The sequence below is a fragment of the Bubalus bubalis genome, chromosome 18 (assembly GCF_019923935.1).
Source record: "Bubalus bubalis isolate 160015118507 breed Murrah chromosome 18, NDDB_SH_1, whole genome shotgun sequence".
Taxonomy (NCBI): domain Eukaryota; kingdom Metazoa; phylum Chordata; class Mammalia; order Artiodactyla; family Bovidae; genus Bubalus; species Bubalus bubalis.
In genome coordinates, this window is record NC_059174.1 from 53,467,443 (window position 1) to 53,484,423 (window position 16,981).

General features: G+C 47.4%; 1 protein-coding gene across 2 annotated transcripts in view; it reads left to right on the forward strand.

The window, feature by feature from the left end:
• ARHGAP35 (Rho GTPase activating protein 35) overlaps positions 1–16,981 on the forward strand; it is a 116,679-nt gene that overhangs the window by 38,807 nt on the left and 60,891 nt on the right. For both annotated transcript variants that reach the window (XM_025269375.2, XM_025269376.2), the window contains exon 2: positions 1,019–4,895. In XM_025269375.2, coding sequence (XP_025125160.1) covers positions 1,212–4,895 — 3,684 coding nt within the window. In that variant the 5' untranslated portion in view covers positions 1,019–1,211. The remainder of the gene's footprint in view (positions 1–1,018; positions 4,896–16,981) is intronic.

Genomic DNA, 16,981 nt, shown 5'->3' on the forward strand with positions numbered 1-16,981 from the left:
ACCCCCACCCCGTATAGAATTCAGTCTAGGATCTGATAATCGCACCTACTTATAATGTCTCTGTAGCCTCCTGTTGTCTGGAATATTTCTTTACAAAGCCATTCTTTGTCTAGTATGACACTGAATTATTTTTTTTAAACAGGACTCCCCCCTGACCCCACCACCATCACCTTAATGGAATCTTGCTCATTTTGTGTTTGGCGTTTCCTGTGGTTAGGCTGAGGTGTAAGGCACTCCAGGCCACCGCACTGCGCAGGGATGTTGTGTCCTCCAGGGGCGTCACATCTGGAGGCCCCTGGTGTCCTTCTGGCCTCTTTGATAGTGGTCATTTTCATTACTCTTTTAGAGTGTTGTCCAGTATCTCCACTGTATAATTAGCATTTGTTTTTCTTCTTCCCTTTGCGTCTATTAAATAGTCTGTCAGGAGAAACCTCACTTCTGTACAAAATCCTGCTCCTAATCAAAATTTCCCCCCTAGATTAGCGTTAAGTGATAATTGTCTGATGCAGTAGTATGAACCCAGGTTGCTGTTTTTTGCAGTGGATTGTAATTCATTTTTGTACTTAATCATTTTGGTGTCCAGAGTGTCCCAGATTTGACCAGTCGGTACCCCTTCAGACCAGTTCCTGCGTCCTCATGAGGTGCCCTGCCATCCTTTCAAGCACTCCTTCCCTTCTGTTATAACACGTTGTTCCAGGCTCATGCTGTGCCACTCCTGCCCTAGCCCCGGAGTCAGCTGTCCCTCCACGGAGCATGCAGGCCCTTGTTTTACTCCTCAGCACACTGCTTCCTGAGGCATCTTCCTCCAGTAGATGATACTGTACCTCTCGAAGGCACACAGATGTCAGTCTTTACTTGCTCTTATGGCTTTACCTAGCTTAAGGCCTGGTATACTTGATGTTTACTATAATTATTTATTTGTTGAAGAACAAAATTGGATTTTGCTCGTTTGTTGATTAAAATTGGGTTCAAAATTATGACACTGATTGGTTTTCTTTTTTTCTCTCCCCCCATCTAGGAAGAAATGTTGGTTATTCGGCGATGAGAAGTGGCAAAAACTGACCTCGTACTGGTATACAAACACTATGAGATCTGACACTTTTGCTTCGTGGGCAGCCAGCCCCCACTGATAATGTGGGGAAGCCTTTGGGTCCACGGGAAAACACTAATCTGATCTTGGAAGTGGCAGATTGTGGCAGGATGTGTCGACGATGATGATGGCAAGAAAGCAAGATGTCCGCATTCCCACCTACAACATCAGCGTGGTGGGATTGTCTGGGACGGAGAAGGAGAAGGGCCAGTGCGGCATTGGGAAGTCCTGTTTGTGCAACCGCTTCGTGCGCCCGAGCGCAGACGAGTTTCATTTGGACCATACCTCTGTCCTTAGCACCAGTGACTTTGGTGGGCGAGTGGTCAATAATGACCACTTTCTGTACTGGGGAGAAGTTGGCCGTTCCCTGGAGGATTGTGTGGAATGTAAGATGCACGTTGTGGAGCAGACCGAATTCATTGATGATCAGACTTTTCAGCCTCATCGGAGCACGACCCTGCAGCCGTATATCAAGAGAGCCGCTGCAACCAAGCTTGCATCAGCTGAAAAACTCATGTACTTTTGCACTGACCAGCTGGGGCTGGAGCAGGACTTTGAGCAGAAGCAAATGCCAGATGGAAAGCTGCTGATTGATGGTTTTCTTCTTGGTATTGATGTTAGCAGGGGCATGAATAGGAACTTTGATGACCAGCTCAAGTTCGTCTCTAATCTCTACAATCAGCTCGCAAAAACAAAAAAGCCCATAGTGGTTGTCCTGACAAAGTGTGATGAGGGTGTTGAGCGGTACATTAGAGATGCGCATACTTTTGCCTTAAGCAAAAAGAACCTCCAGGTTGTGGAAACCTCAGCAAGATCCAATGTAAATGTGGACTTAGCTTTCAGCACCTTAGTGCAACTCATTGACAAGAGTCGGGGAAAGACAAAAATCATTCCGTACTTTGAAGCTCTCAAGCAGCAGAGCCAACAGATAGCTACAGCAAAAGACAAATATGAGTGGCTGGTGAGTCGCATTGTGAAAAACCACAACGAGAACTGGTTGAGCGTCAGCCGAAAGATGCAGGCCTCTCCCGAGTACCAGGACTATGTCTACCTGGAAGGGACTCAGAAAGCCAAGAAGCTGTTTCTCCAGCACATCCATCGCCTCAAGCATGAGCACATTGAGCGCAGGAGGAAGCTGTACCTGGCAGCCCTGCCCTTAGCTTTTGAAGCTCTTATCCCCAACCTAGATGAAATAGACCACCTAAGCTGCATAAAAGCCAAAAAGCTGCTGGAGACCAAGCCAGAATTCTTGAAGTGGTTTGTTGTGCTTGAGGAGACGCCGTGGGATGCCACCAGCCACATTGACAACATGGAGAATGAGCGGATTCCCTTTGACTTAATGGACACCGTCCCCGCAGAGCAGCTGTACGAGGCCCACTTAGAGAAGCTACGGAACGAGAGGAAACGAGCTGAGATGAGAAGGGCTTTTAAAGAAAACCTGGAGACCTCTCCTTTCATCACTCCTGGCAAGCCTTGGGAAGAGGCCCGCAGTTTTATTATGAACGAAGATTTCTACCAGTGGCTAGAGGAATCTGTATACATGGATATTTATGGCAAACACCAAAAGCAGATTATAGACAAAGCGAAGGAAGAGTTTCAGGAGCTGCTGCTGGAATATTCAGAGTTGTTTTATGAGCTGGAGCTGGATGCTAAGCCCAGCAAGGAGAAGATGGGTGTCATCCAGGATGTGCTTGGGGAGGAACAGCGGTTTAAAGCGTTGCAGAAGCTCCAAGCAGAGCGGGATGCCCTCATTCTGAAGCACATTCATTTCGTGTACCACCCAACCAAGGAGACGTGTCCTAGCTGCCCCTCCTGTGTGGATGCTAAGATTGAGCACTTGGTTAGTTCTCGGTTTATCCGACCATCTGACCGGAATCAGAAGAATTCACTCTCTGACCCCAACATTGATAGAATCAACTTGGTGATCTTGGGCAAGGACGGCCTTGCCCGAGAGCTGGCCAATGAGATTCGAGCTCTTTGTACAAATGATGACAAGTATGTAATAGACGGAAAAATGTATGAGCTCTCCCTGAGGCCAATAGAAGGGAACGTCAGGCTTCCCGTGAACTCTTTCCAAACACCAACGTTTCAGCCCCATGGCTGTCTCTGCCTTTACAATTCAAAGGAGTCTCTGTCGTATGTGGTAGAAAGTATAGAGAAGAGCAGAGAGTCCACACTTGGCCGGCGAGATAATCATTTAGCCCATCTCCCCCTCACTTTAATTTTGGTTAACAAAAGAGGAGACACCAGTGGAGAGACCCTGCACAGCTTAATACAGCAGGGTCAGCAGATTGCTAGCAAACTGCAGTGCGTCTTTCTTGACCCTGCTTCCGCCGGCATCGGTTATGGGCGCAACATCAACGAGAAGCAGATCAGTCAGGTTTTGAAAGGTCTCCTGGACTCCAAGCGCAACTTAAACCTGGTCAGTTCTACCGCTAGCATCAAAGACCTGGCTGACGTCGACCTGCGGATCGTCATGTGTCTGATGTGTGGGGATCCTTTTAGTGCAGACGACATACTCTTTCCTGTCCTTCAGTCCCAAACCTGTAAGTCTTCCCACTGTGGAAGCAACAACTCTGTTTTACTTGAACTCCCAATCGGACTACACAAGAAGCGCATTGAACTGTCTATTCTTTCATACCATTCCTCATTTAGCATCCGAAAAAGCCGATTGGTCCATGGGTACATTGTTTTTTACTCAGCCAAACGTAAGGCCTCCTTGGCTATGTTACGTGCCTTTCTCTGTGAAGTGCAGGATATTATCCCTGTTCAGCTGGTTGCACTCACTGACGGCGCTATAGATGTCCTGGATAATGACTTAAGTCGGGAGCAGCTGACCGAGGGGGAGGAGATCGCTCAAGAAATTGATGGGAGGTTCACGAGTATCCCCTGTAGCCAACCCCAGCATAAACTGGAGATCTTCCACCCCTTTTTTAAAGATGTGGTGGACAAAAAGAACATCATTGAGGCTACGCATATGTACGACAATGCTGCCGAGGCCTGCAGCACCACCGAAGAGGTGTTTAACTCCCCCCGGGCAGGCTCCCCGCTCTGCAACTCCAACCTGCAGGACTCAGAGGAGGACATCGAGACCCCGTCGTACAGCATGTTTCGAGAAGACACACCATTGCCCTCTCTATCCAAAGACCATTCCAAGCTCTCTATGGAACTGGAGGGAAATGATGGGCTGTCCTTCATCATGAGCAACTTTGAGAGTAAACTGAACAACAAGGTGCCTCCGCCAGTCAGACCAAAGCCTCCTGTGCATTTTGAGATCACCAAGGGGGACCTGTCTTACCTGGACCAGGGCCACAGAGATGCACAGAGGAAGTCCGTCTCGTCGAGCACCTGGCTACCTCCAGATGGGTTCGATCCTTCTGATTATGCTGAACCCATGGACGCTGTGGTCAAGCCAAGGAATGAAGAAGAAAACATATACTCGGTGCCCCACGACAGCACACAGGGCAAGATCATCACCATTCGGAACATCAACAAAGCCCAGTCCAACGGCAGCGGGAACGGTTCTGACAGCGAAATGGACACCAGCTCCTTGGAGCGGGGCCGCAAGGCACCCACGGTGAGCAAGCCAGTGCTGTACAGGGCGAGGTGCAGCCGGCTGGGGAGGTTTGCCAGCTACCGAACCAGCTTCAGCGTGGGGAGCGACGACGAGCTGGGGCCCACCCGAAAGAAAGAGGAGGATCAGGCATCCCAGGGTTATAAAGGAGACAACGCCGTCATTCCATATGAGACCGACGAAGACCCGAGGAGGAGGAATATTCTTCGCAGTCTAAGAAGAAACACTAAGGTAAGACACGACTTGAGAGCTCTTGGAGTGACTTGTACAGCATCTTGGGGAGAATTCATTGATGATGACAGAGATTTTCAAGGACAGCTTACCCTGGCTAAAAACCGCTGTGTGTGTGTTTCCTCCTTGACTTGCCTTAAAAAGTAAGCAGTGTTGAAATGATACAAATGAACTTACAAAACAGAAAGAGACAGACTTAGGGAAGGAACTTACGGTTGGAGAATAGAAGGGATATTTAGGGAGTTTGGGATCTACACATGCACACGGCTGTATTTAACACGGATCACCAACAAGGGCTCTGGTGCAGCGCGTGGAACTCCGCTCAAGGTCGTGTGGCAGCCTGGATGGAAGGGGAGTTTGGGGGAGAATGGCTGCATGTGTATGTGTGGCTGAGTTTCTTCCTTGTTCACCTGAAACTGTTGCAACGTTGCTAATTGGCTATACCCTAATACAAAATAAAAAGTTGGAAAAAAGTAAACAGCGTCTCAGAAAGCTACTACTGGTAGCTCTCAAGTGGTAAGGACTTTTGGAGGGATAACCTGAGAAGTCTTTGTCCAAAACAGTAGTTAGGTAATTACTGAAATGAGCAGATCACGTAGAACTTGTCAGTATCCGGACAAGCAGCAAGCAGGTGACAACGTGCTTGGCCTTTCTTCACTGAAACACCAGAATCCAGCATCATGGTCCTTAGTCTTTGACTGAGAAAGGAATGTTTCATCCATACATCTCTTAAATACTCCTTTTCCCCCTTGATGATCTGTAAAGGTTGCTGCATTTTAGGTAGGGAAAAATTGGATGATTATTTTACTTGAACACGTAAATCATTGAAAGGTCTTCAGTTACGTAAATGAAAAGTAATCTTGCCTCTGCAGGTTATAAAGCTGCCCCATGTCTGTAAAATGGAAGTGCCCTCCGGCTCTTTAAGTGAGTTGCTACTGCTTGCAGATTTGATTCAGGGACCACAGGTGGGGTGGGAAGGGGGAAAGGCCGACTGTGTGTAGGAATGCCAGGCCTGCTGCCAGACTCAGGGGACACAGCCCAGCGCAGCGGCAGGCGGAGTGCAGCGTAAGGGGCAGTGCGCTCTGTCCTTGTGGACTTAGACCTTGAGATCTAAAAGACATTTCCCAACTTTTTTTTTCCCCCTAGTTAGAGTAGGGGAAACACCCTTTATTTCTCAGAGCAGGCCATGTCAGTGAGACAGCACAACAGAACGCTTAGACACAGGCCCTCCCCTAGCATTGTGTATGCAGGGGGCCCCAGGGTCCAGGCTGCCAGCTGGTACCTCCTGTCAGATCTGCGGCGACATTAGATTAGAAGCAAAGTGCGTCCTGACTGTAATGTGCGTGAATCATCTGGAAACCACCCCGCCTCCTTCCCAGTATCGCTCCCTGGTGCCAAAAAGGTTGGGGACCGCTGGTGTACAGGATGGTTTCTCTTCATTGAAAGCTTCTGCTCTTTTTCCTGCTGTGAAATGGCAGAGAACAAAGTCACGTATCTGAAAGTGTTTCAGGGAACTTTGGAAGAAAAGTTGTCCCAAGCTTTCATCATTGCAAGATATACCAAACCAGAGGGCTCTTGAGTCAAGGCTGTTTTGAGAGCTGACAATTCTGATGTAGAATGCTATCTGGAGGCCAGTTCTGTGGCTCATATTGGCTGAGAGGGCCCTTGGAGATGGAGGACCTTGTGCCGTGGCCCTCACAGGGAAAGCCTGTTCACACCCTGCCTGTCCTCGGACGGCATACAGCCTGCCCCTCTGCCGCCATGGCCAGAGCGTCCAGAGCTCTGACCTGTGGCGTGTCAGAAGGGCCAGGGCAGTATCGCTGCGTGTTCTGTTCCCCTCCCATTCTGAGCTCAGTGTTGATAAACAGCGTGGACAGTCTTCTCTTTGCTCTCCCCATGGTTTGGTTTTACTTTTGTCAGCCTTCATCTGCCATCAGTATTTTGTTCTCTAAAAGCTAGTAGTGGGCAGGCCAGTGGAAAGCAGTTCTTATTTCAGAAGCCAGAAAGTAGCCTGACCAGCCTGCCAGTGTTTCCCCGGAGCTCTCCTGTTTGATGATCCTGGAATCCAAACATTTTGAATGCTGTGACTTTCCTCTCCTCCTCCCAGTGAAGACTGTTGCAGGCACAGCTTATCGAATGCTGACAGTCTTCTAATTGTGGGGGTGTTTGCACACCTGGGAATTAGGAAGGTGGCATAATACCACACTGTGAATCAGAACTGTTTTTCTGACTTCTAGCTACATTTATAATACTGTTGAAAATAATGCTTGTAAAACGCATCCCCAAACAAGCTGTGCTCTAAAGAGTAGGCTCTGCAGAGAACCGCTGGCTACAGGGACCTCTGAGATAGCCGCCTCCATGCTGGTCACGCGCATCTCCTCACCTAGAATTGCCTCATATGGGGTTGCTGGGTCAGCGTGCAAGGAGTGACCAGCTTCCCGTCCCTCCTGGTTATCTGGGCCCCACCTCTTCAAGTCAAACAGAAACGATTACCTCTGGCCCCAGAGCAATAGCGTGCCAGAAGTCATTTAGGAGTATCCTTTGGAAAGAGTGAGTAAAAGGTGAAAATGTCTTTTCCTGCCTTGGAAAATGGTGCCTTAAAAGGAGCCTCGCTGCTTTGTCATCCTAATGCAGAGAGAAGTGGAGTCTTGATTCTGTTCCTGATGGACACAAACCTTCTATTAAAATCTGCTGTTGTTAAGGAGTCAGACTGACACTTGTTCTACTGGAAAAGCAAGATCGCGTGGGGCAGAGAGTGCCAAATCCCCCTACACGGGGGCATCTGGTCTCTGACTTTTATTGGCATGACAAAGCAGTACAGTATTTATTTGAAGTGAGGGGAGAGCCAGGTGGTAGTGGGAAACAACACACTTAGTCCCTCCCGCTCGCCAGACACCACTGGGGAAATGGCACAGGTCGCTCTCACCCACGCCGCAGCACCCCTGGGAGGCAGCGAGACGCGCACAGCTTCTGAAAATAGGTGGTCTGCCTCGGAGGGCGAGGGAGCAGGCATCCTGTGCTGGGGCTGGTTAAGGTCGTGGAGTGTGCGGTGATGGGGCGCCGGGGGCCCCACCTCAGACGCCAGTGCCTGCAGCTCCTCCTCGTCCTGCTGAGCCTTTGGGGACGAGATTCACCGTCCGCGTCCCTTCAGCAAGAGGAGCCAGTGCGGCAGCTCTTGTCTCATAGTGCGAGAAATGGAAGGAGACCGCATGTAAAGCAGCGAGCCGCGTGCTGGGTGAGCGTCCGTCGTTGTTATTTACCTTGACCTTGAAGAAGGAGTAGAATTGAAGAAGTTCTGTGAGGAAAGGAAAGACTTAACGGTGAAAATGCGCATGTTGAATTCAAGGGCAGGAGAACACTGGTCTGGTCTAGCTGAGAGCTTTAGGGACCCAACACTGTCCCTCCCTTTTCTGTAAGTTTTAACCCTGTATGTCACTTAGCTGCTTTCTCAGCCCCTTACCTAGCAACAAGCCTAACAACAGCCAAAAAAGCTATGCTCCGGGTACCTGTGTCATGTGGAGAAAGAAAAATTGCTCAGTGCCCTTGGCTGATATGCTGGATTAGCTCTTCACTGTAAAACTGGAGTTGGAGTTCAGGGAATGGCTTTCGTTTCTAATAATGAAAGTGCAGACTGTGAAGCTCACTCTCATTCCGGGTCCTTTTCCCAGCTGAACCATTTAGCAACCCACCCTCATAGTGGGAGCCTTCCGCACTCAGCTGAATGAAATTGAAAATCTACGATTGCACTTCAGTGGGGTCCATGAATAGATGCTTTGTCCGTAGAGAGTTGTCGTTGCACATGGTCTCTGTCTCCCAGCACCGTGCGTTTGCAAAGATGAGATCAGGAGCAGCAGGGTCTTATTTTAAAGCCAAAAAACAGGCTGGAGCGCCTTGGTCCACAAAATGTACTGTTTGGGCAAGCTCACATTGCTGAATTCAGTGTGCTTGACCACGGATTTAAAGAGAAGACGTTATTGGCTGTTTACCCTTCTATCTGGTGTGCTCTTATTTTGTGTTTAAAAAAAATAGACAAAACAGAATCATAAAGAAAATCTTTGAGTCACTCTAGCTACCACATGACAAGACAACCTATTGAAAAGCAAACCAATTCAATCACGCATTGTTTGGTCTATAAGGCACCAAGTAACCAGTTTGACAGTTTGTGTCCCCCCCGGTGAATTGGCTTATTTCATCGGATTCAGTGAATTGGCTGGTTGTTGTGGCTTTGTGTGGACACAGCTCTCATTTTGTGAGGCCTAGAACGGAGTTAAAGTTTCTAGTGTGAATAAAAACCAGCTGGGGAGTTGGACTGCTCCCTTACCGGGAGGGATGCTGCATTTTGACAGGCTGAATGGTGTGAAACATGAGCTCTTTGTAACCTACCCGGGAAGGACTCCCAGTGTGCGCCCCAGAAGAGGCTGGCCCTATCTGAGCTCTCTAAGGCCAGATGAATACCTTGATCTTAAAAATGGTGTTGGGATGCCGACTGGACCTTGGATTTTCTGATTCCTGAAAGAATTTTTTCTTTGAAAAGAAATGCTCTTGCTCAAAGGGCCTCCCAGATGCCGCTAGTGGTAAAAAAAAAACCCACCTGCCAATGCATGAGATATAAGCGATGCAGATTTGATTGCTGGGTCAGGAAGATCCCCTGGAGAAGGGCATAGCAACCCACTCCAGTATTCTTGCCTAGAGAATTCCATGGACAGAGGGGCCTGATGGGCTGTAGTCCACAGGGTTGCAAAGAGTTGGACATGACTGAAGCGACTTAGCACTCTTGCACACTTGCTCCAAAGCACACGTCCATTCATTCTTTTAGGAAAGAAACATTCAGCTCCATGCATGGGCGTTCCCTGAGCACTTATATGCCTGGCATTGTGCTGAGTATCACACGGGTGGTAGTTGTGCTTGTGTTCATCTAGTTTACCATAACACAGAAAGATAGATTTTTATCCATGTGTTTACATACATTTTGAATGTGGCCCAGAGTGAAGGTACAGGGTGCTAAGGAATTGTATAGCAAGGAGTTTTACCCTCAACTAGGGTAAGCTATCCAGGAAAGCTCCCTGAGGAAACGATACATAAAGCTGAGACTTTTTTTTTTTATAATTTATTTTTGGCTATACTGGGTCTTGCTTGGCGCATGCAGGGCTTTTTCTAGTTGCAGCAAGAGGGGGCTCCTCTTCATTGTGGTGTGTGGGCTTCTCGTGGTGGTGGCTTCTCTTGTTGCGGAGCACAGGCTCCAGGTGCGTGGGCTCAGTAGCTGTGTTGCACAGGCTTAGTGGCTCCCAGGCATGGGGAATCTTCGCGGACCGGGGATCAAACCTGTGTCCCCTGCACTGGCAGGCAGATTCTTAACCACTGGACCACCTGGGGAGTCCTAAAACTGAGATTTAAGGGGTAAAGCAGGCAGAAGTCAGTGAACATGGAGGCTTCTTGGGGTAAAGTTTTGAGAAAAAGGTGTGGGACTTGGAGCTGAGAAAACGTGGCATGTGCAGAGAGTGAGGGAGAAGCAGGCAGAATATCAGAGGCTGTGGATCCCTGTGACAGGCTCTGCAGGCACTTCCCCACACTCGCTGGACACCGCCTGTGTGCCAGGCCCAGTGCCAGGCATTCTCACACCAATTTTTTGTTCGTTTGTTTAATTTTATTTTATTTTTTAACTTTACAATATTGTATTGGTTTTGCCATATATCAACATGAATCTGCCACAGGTATACCTGTGTTCCCCATCCTGAACCCTCCTCCCTCCTCCCTCCCCATACCATCCCTCTGGGTAGTCCCAGTGCACCAGCCCCAAGCATTCAGTATCATGCATTGAACCTGGACTGGCGACGCATTTCATATATGATATTATACATGTTTCATTGCCATTCCCCCAAATCATCCCACCCTCTCCCTCTCCCACAGAGTCCAAAAGACTGTTCTATACATCAGTGTCTCTTTTGCTGTCTCGTATACACGGTTATTGTTACCATCTTTCTAAATTCCATATATATGCGTTAGTATACTGTATTGGTGTTTTTCTTTCTGGCTTACTTCACTCTGTATAATAGGCTCCAGTTTCATCCACCTCATTAGAACTGATTCCAGTGTATTCTTTTTAATGGCTGAGTAATACTCCATTGTGTATATGTACCACAGCTTTCTTATCCATTCATCTGCTGATGGACATCTAGGTTGCTTCCATGTCCTGGCTATTATAAACAGTGCTGCGGTGAACATTGGGGTACGTCTTCATCATCTGTTTCTCTTGCCAGTCTTAAGGAAGTGATTTTTTTAAAATCCAGGTGTTAGAGATGAGGACACTGAGGCTCATTTGGTGCCCCCAAGTTAGTATGGTTACTAAGTGGAGGAGTTGAGATTTGGGAACCCCAGTCTTCTGACTTCTGTTTTCTGTGGGTTTTTAGAGTCCAGCCTCCGAGAAAGATGGTAATATTCAGTAGCCAGGCACACACTTGGAGCACTCAGTCAGCCCAGTCAACTTGTTCATTTCAGACAAAGGACTCTGGTTATTATCTAGAAACATCTATTTCCCCACACTGCCCCCTAAGAACAGCATGATGGTTTGTTTCTAGCTTCAGTGTCTGCTTGAATAGAGGACAAAAAAGGCATGGAGACGCTGAAATAGCAACTGGAACTTTGAGAAATTGTTTTGAACTGGTGTCACTCGGTTCTCCGTTTATTTTAAGCCCAAAGAACTGCTGTAGTTTGTTTTTGGTGACAAAAATAGGCTATCTTTAACTATCTGCTTTAGCTTAGCACACCTGTTCTTTAAAAAAAAAAAAAAAAATGACAATAGGAAACCTCAATCTATTTTTCAAAGAACAGAAGATTGCTCTGATTTTCACTGAGCCAACTTGTTCTCCTCTACTGCCTAGCGATACTGATACATCTTTGTAGAGATTCAGGTTGTTTCAGCTCGAGGCAGGGAATCACCTCTACTTCCATAGCGAAAGGCCTTCTAAATACTTTTTATCCAGTATTTGAGAGGAGGCTAGCAGGTAAAAACTGAGCCCCACAACTCTGAAAAGTCTAGATTCAGTGAGTGGTGAAGTGGGCAGGAATGTTTATGAACATTTCCTGAAACTAGTGGACCCTCCTCTCTGCTTAGCCTCCTGTTGCATTGGCCATTCAGCAGGGATTGACCCAGATTCATGCCCATGTAGAGCAAAAAGCTATGGTCTATAAGTTTGTCTGGGGCATGCCCATGTAGAGCAAAAAGCTATGGTCTATAAGTTTGTCTGGGGCCTTTGAGGGGATGGCGTGCCTTTCTTTCCTTCCCCATCTTGCAAGAGGGAGGGCTGGGGCTGCTGGGAGACTTCATGCTGCTCTGTGGTTCATCCCTAAGTGAAGGTGCTCCAAGTTTGAAGGAGACAAGGCTAAGCATTTGGGCTTTCATAATAGGGTTTGCCAGTAAGAACAATTCCATCCTTGGGTTTTCTGTTAAACTTGGGCTTAGATTTTTTTCAGAGCCAGAAGCGGGAGCAGCAGAGCCAAAAATACATTTGGGGCATGAACGAATAACTTAATTGAAAAAGTCCTTTGGAAGCTGTGTTGGAAATATGCAAGAATCATCACCAGTCAGAAAGCTGTAATGTTGGATATGGAATGCAAGAGAACACTTGGGAAAACCTGGAGTAATGTAGTTTACAGCATCTCTAGGTTTTTCTAAGATTTGCCCGCTTTACTGTCAGTTCAGGGTGGGCCATTGTACAGCTTGGCAAACCATATGGGTGATCCTCTCGGGCTTTGCTTATTGTATCACTTTCACTCTCAAGGGGGAGAATTGCTCCATTCAGAGGACACTGTCCCCGTTCCAGGCTATGTTCTGTATATGACATTCCTCCTCAAAAATAAAAAACACAGGCTGGATTCTGTTTTTTATTTACTTTCTTAGGTAGGTTACCAAGCATTTAGAAGGCTGTGTTAGGTGTTACAACTCCAGTGACCATATTTTCTGACCTTAAAATCTGGATGAGTAATTTGACATGGATAAGGATATTTATTGGAGAAGGAAATGGCAGCCCACTCCAATATTCTTGCCTGGAGAATCCCAGGGATGGGGAAGCCTGTTGGGCTGCCGTCTCTGGGGTCGCACAGAGTCGGACACGACTGAAACGACTTAGCAGCAGCAGCAGCAGCAAGGGTATTTATGGAGACCAGGAGAGAATATTTGAAGTTGACAGTTTCGGATCACTACATAGCTGTTCCTGCACCTCTGCTTGCTCGGGATACATATCTTCTCTGATACCAATTAGATTATAAATTCATCGAGGGTGAGAGAGGACTTTGGTCTTAGTGTTAGCTGTGCTGCTAGTGACGTTGGGTATAATTCATTTAGAAGGAAAGACAGGGGCTTCCCTGGTGGTGCAGTGGATAAGAATCTGCCTGCCAGTGCAGGAGACACGGGCTTGATCCCTCGTCTGGGAAGATACCACGTGCTGTGGAGCAACTAAACCACGCGCCGCAGCTGCTGAGCCCGTGCTCTGCAGCACGAGAGGCCGCTACAGTGAGAGGAGATCGTGCACCGCAACGAAGGGCAGCCCCTGTGCCCGCAGCCAGAGAGCCCCAGTGCAGCAGCGAAGGCCCAGCACAGCTGAAGAGAAACTAAATAAGTTTCTTTGAGAAAAGGAGAATCGCGTGGATTCCTGTGTACTGGGAACTTAGCCCGTTAGGAAGCCGGCCCTGTGTGCATATGGGTGCCTGTTCCTTGTCCGGTGCCCACAGGGTGACGCAGGGAATTGATTCCCTCATGTGTTTCTTGAAAGGGAGTCTGTGATGCAGTCCTGTCAGTATGAACAAGACGCTCTGAACCTCAGTTCCTCACATCCTAGGAAGAGCAGCACGATGTCAGAAGAAGAAGAAAAATATTCTGCCCACGGAGAGGGTCCTCATCTTAGCTAAACTGAAAAGCTATGAAGAAACACTGGCCTTGCACTTCATTGGACACGGTTTTTATTCAAGTGTCAGCTGCGCACGTGGCTCTAGAACCTAGCATCGTACAGACAGATAGAAGGCCCCTTCTCTTGGCTTTTCCTTGCTGTGTGGCGGGCATTCTAATCTTCTTGCCCTGTGAACTTGGAGGAGCTGTGGGCTGGGCTTAGTGTCCCATAAGCAGGAGTTTCCCCTTTATGCTCTTGCTTCGGAAAGGCCAGAAGCCGGGGGCAGATTCCAACCACTGTTTCTCCCCACTGCGACACTGGCAGAAACTGTTGGTTTATTTCTTTCTTTGCTACTTGGTTAGTATCAGGCCTAAGAATCAGGCATTAAGGTAACTTAAGGAAAAACGTTTTTTCCTTTAAAAAAAAAAACTTCACAGGTTTTTTTAAGGAAACTGTGAAATGAAGAACAATGGACTGTGTTATTTATTCAAAAAGTGCTTGTCCATAGGACAAAGTGAAGAGGTTTTGAGCTGACCCAGTCCCTTGTTTATATCCGTGGCGTTTCATCATGGAGCTAGGTCACGAAGGAGACAGGACAGGCGGCTTTGACGTTCGCAGGTCACTGGCCTCTGAACCCTGGCTGTCTCAATGCGGCTGCTCTCTGAGCCTCTGATTTCACATCTGTAGAAAGGGGCTAATAACCCTTACCTTGAAGGGTGGTTGTAAGCTTTCAGATAAGTGCAGAGCACCTAACACAGAGTGTCTAACACACGGCCACTCCTGATAAATTCCTCTTATTTTTCCATTTTGCACCCAGTCAGACTCTAAACTTAGACACGCAGATGTGTAGCTTATTCTCAGGGCTTGGTTTCCTCTAGCTGGCTGCTTTTTTCAGTCCAGCCCACTAATGAGCGAGCCCAGAGGAAGATAGCTGTTGGGATGGCGTTATTTTCTTCTCTCCAAGGACCTGCTGCTGAGAGCACTCTGCCGACGCCCTAATGAGTGACACATGTCTGACCTGGGACTGAGACATCTGGCAGGCCACTCAGAAGAATGGCATTTCCATCTCGACATGTGCCCAGTAACCCTTCAGATGCCTGCGGTGTTGCCTGCCATAGCAACGGTCCTGCCCGACTCTTGGCCTGGACCGCAGTCTTGATTTCCTTCCTCAGAAGGTTTGGAATTAGTTGCGCAAGAATCCCTGCCTGATTTTGTGACACCCTAGAGAGCCTTCAGTTATTTCAAGGGACTGTTTTGGCGTTCTGTAAAGCAGAGTTTGTTTAAATCTTAGAATGAGAGTGAACATCCGGGTCATTCAACAAGGGGAGCTGACGCTGTGGCCAGAGCTCACGCTCCATTTGTAAGCTGAGCACTGAGCTTGATTAGATCTCATTAGACTCTGAGGTGAGAGGGTATGAGCAGCTCTAGCCTTCCATCTGACGGCAGGGTCTCCTCAACAGTGAGTGTTGCCGGTCGGTTGCGGCCTCTGCTTTGAACATTGACAGAGCAGTCCTGTCCTTTTTAAACAGCTGGGGCAGGGGGGTTGTTTGTTTTTTAAATTCCTCTGGCCAGAATTGCCTCTTTGTCTTTGTCTCATCTCTCCCAACATGACTGTACAAGATAGTCTGCTCTCTTTCCATGAAATAGTCCTGGTAGCTGTTTGAAATAGCTGTCATCATGCCCCATTCTTTCTTTGAGCATCTTAAACATCCCTGGTATATTTTATGTGAGACTTTATTACCTTTAGAAGTTCAGATTGTCAGTGTACCCTCAGTCATTTATTTAATCATCTGTGTGTTCTCCATATCCCAAGAACTTTCCGGGGAAGGCAATGAACCACAGTGGTTAAGAGTGCAGGTTTTGTAGTCAGAACTGACTGGGGCAAATAACTGAATTTTTCTGGGATTCAGCTTCTTCATCTGTGAAGTGGAGTTTTAAACACCTATACCCACAGATCTATTGTGAATCTGGAATGAAATATACATATAAAGAATTTAAGCCAGAGTCTGGTACTTAGTAAGTGTTCAGGTGATGGAAGTTAAATTTCTTAGCTAACTTCAACTGTGAGAACACACCTCACGAGCTGGAGCATTGAGAGGGTGGAGGAAGTGTGCCGTCGACATTCACTGTCCGTTTACTAGAGCTGTGCTCAGAGGCGGTGCAGTGATTAGAAATAGCTTCCTGGCAGCTCTCTTAAAGTTGTTTTTTTTTTTTTTTCCATTCCATAACAACAGTTTATTTGGAAGCCTCAAGGTTTTACTAAAGAACAATGGTATTGTTATGGTAGTTTTGACTGGCAGGTTCTGCCTGATTGGGGTTGGCCGAAAGAATGCCACTTAAATCCAGAGGTCTTCCTGGTGTGTCACATTCTGCAGCTTATAGTTTAAATGCTGCGGCCTTAAGAGAGAGCCTCAGTTGACTCCTTGTTGTCCGGTTGCTGCCTTTTGTAATGATGGAAAATGCTCAGTCCTTCTCTTTCAGTAACAGCTCACACTCTTGGGCGACTGTGTCCTCTGGGCACCGAGCCACTTCCAGTGCATCATATCACGTCACCCTCAGGACCACCTTGTGAGGAGGGTACTGGCCCCCGGGTGCTAAGCAACTTGACCACATAGAACCTGTCACTTGGGATTCAAACCCAAATTCTGTTAGATTTGGAAGCTTAAATCCTTTATGTTATGTTGTACTTCATGTAAGTAGAAGATGCTGGAGAGAGGCTAGGTTGGTTAAATTATTTCATGTGAAGATAAATTGTAAGTCACTTTCTTTTCCATACTTCTTTGATAAAAAGTGTGAAGTCAGGGCCTGATTGCCTCAGGCAGTCTCTACAGGGAGATAGCAGCAGCCACTTAACAACAGGCCAAAATTTCAGGTGGATTTCTGTAGCTTTAGAAAACTGAGCATTGGTCTAGAACATTTATTTTTTCCTCGTGTGATCTTCAAAGTAAAAGGTTTGAATAATTTTGGAGCAAAATACCTCAGTAACGTTTGTGAGCACAGACTGCAGACAGCCTCCTGAGTTTGAATCCTCGCACTGTTAGTTATGCGCTGTGTCTGTGAGACATTTTCCTTGGCAAAATGCAGTGCCGTAAGGTTGAAGAGCAACGGTATCCAGAACTTCCTTGGTACATAGTAAGCTCTCCAGTAGCTGTCGCTGCTTCTGCTACTCCTCCTACACGAGGGAGGTGACTTCTAGAAAGGAAC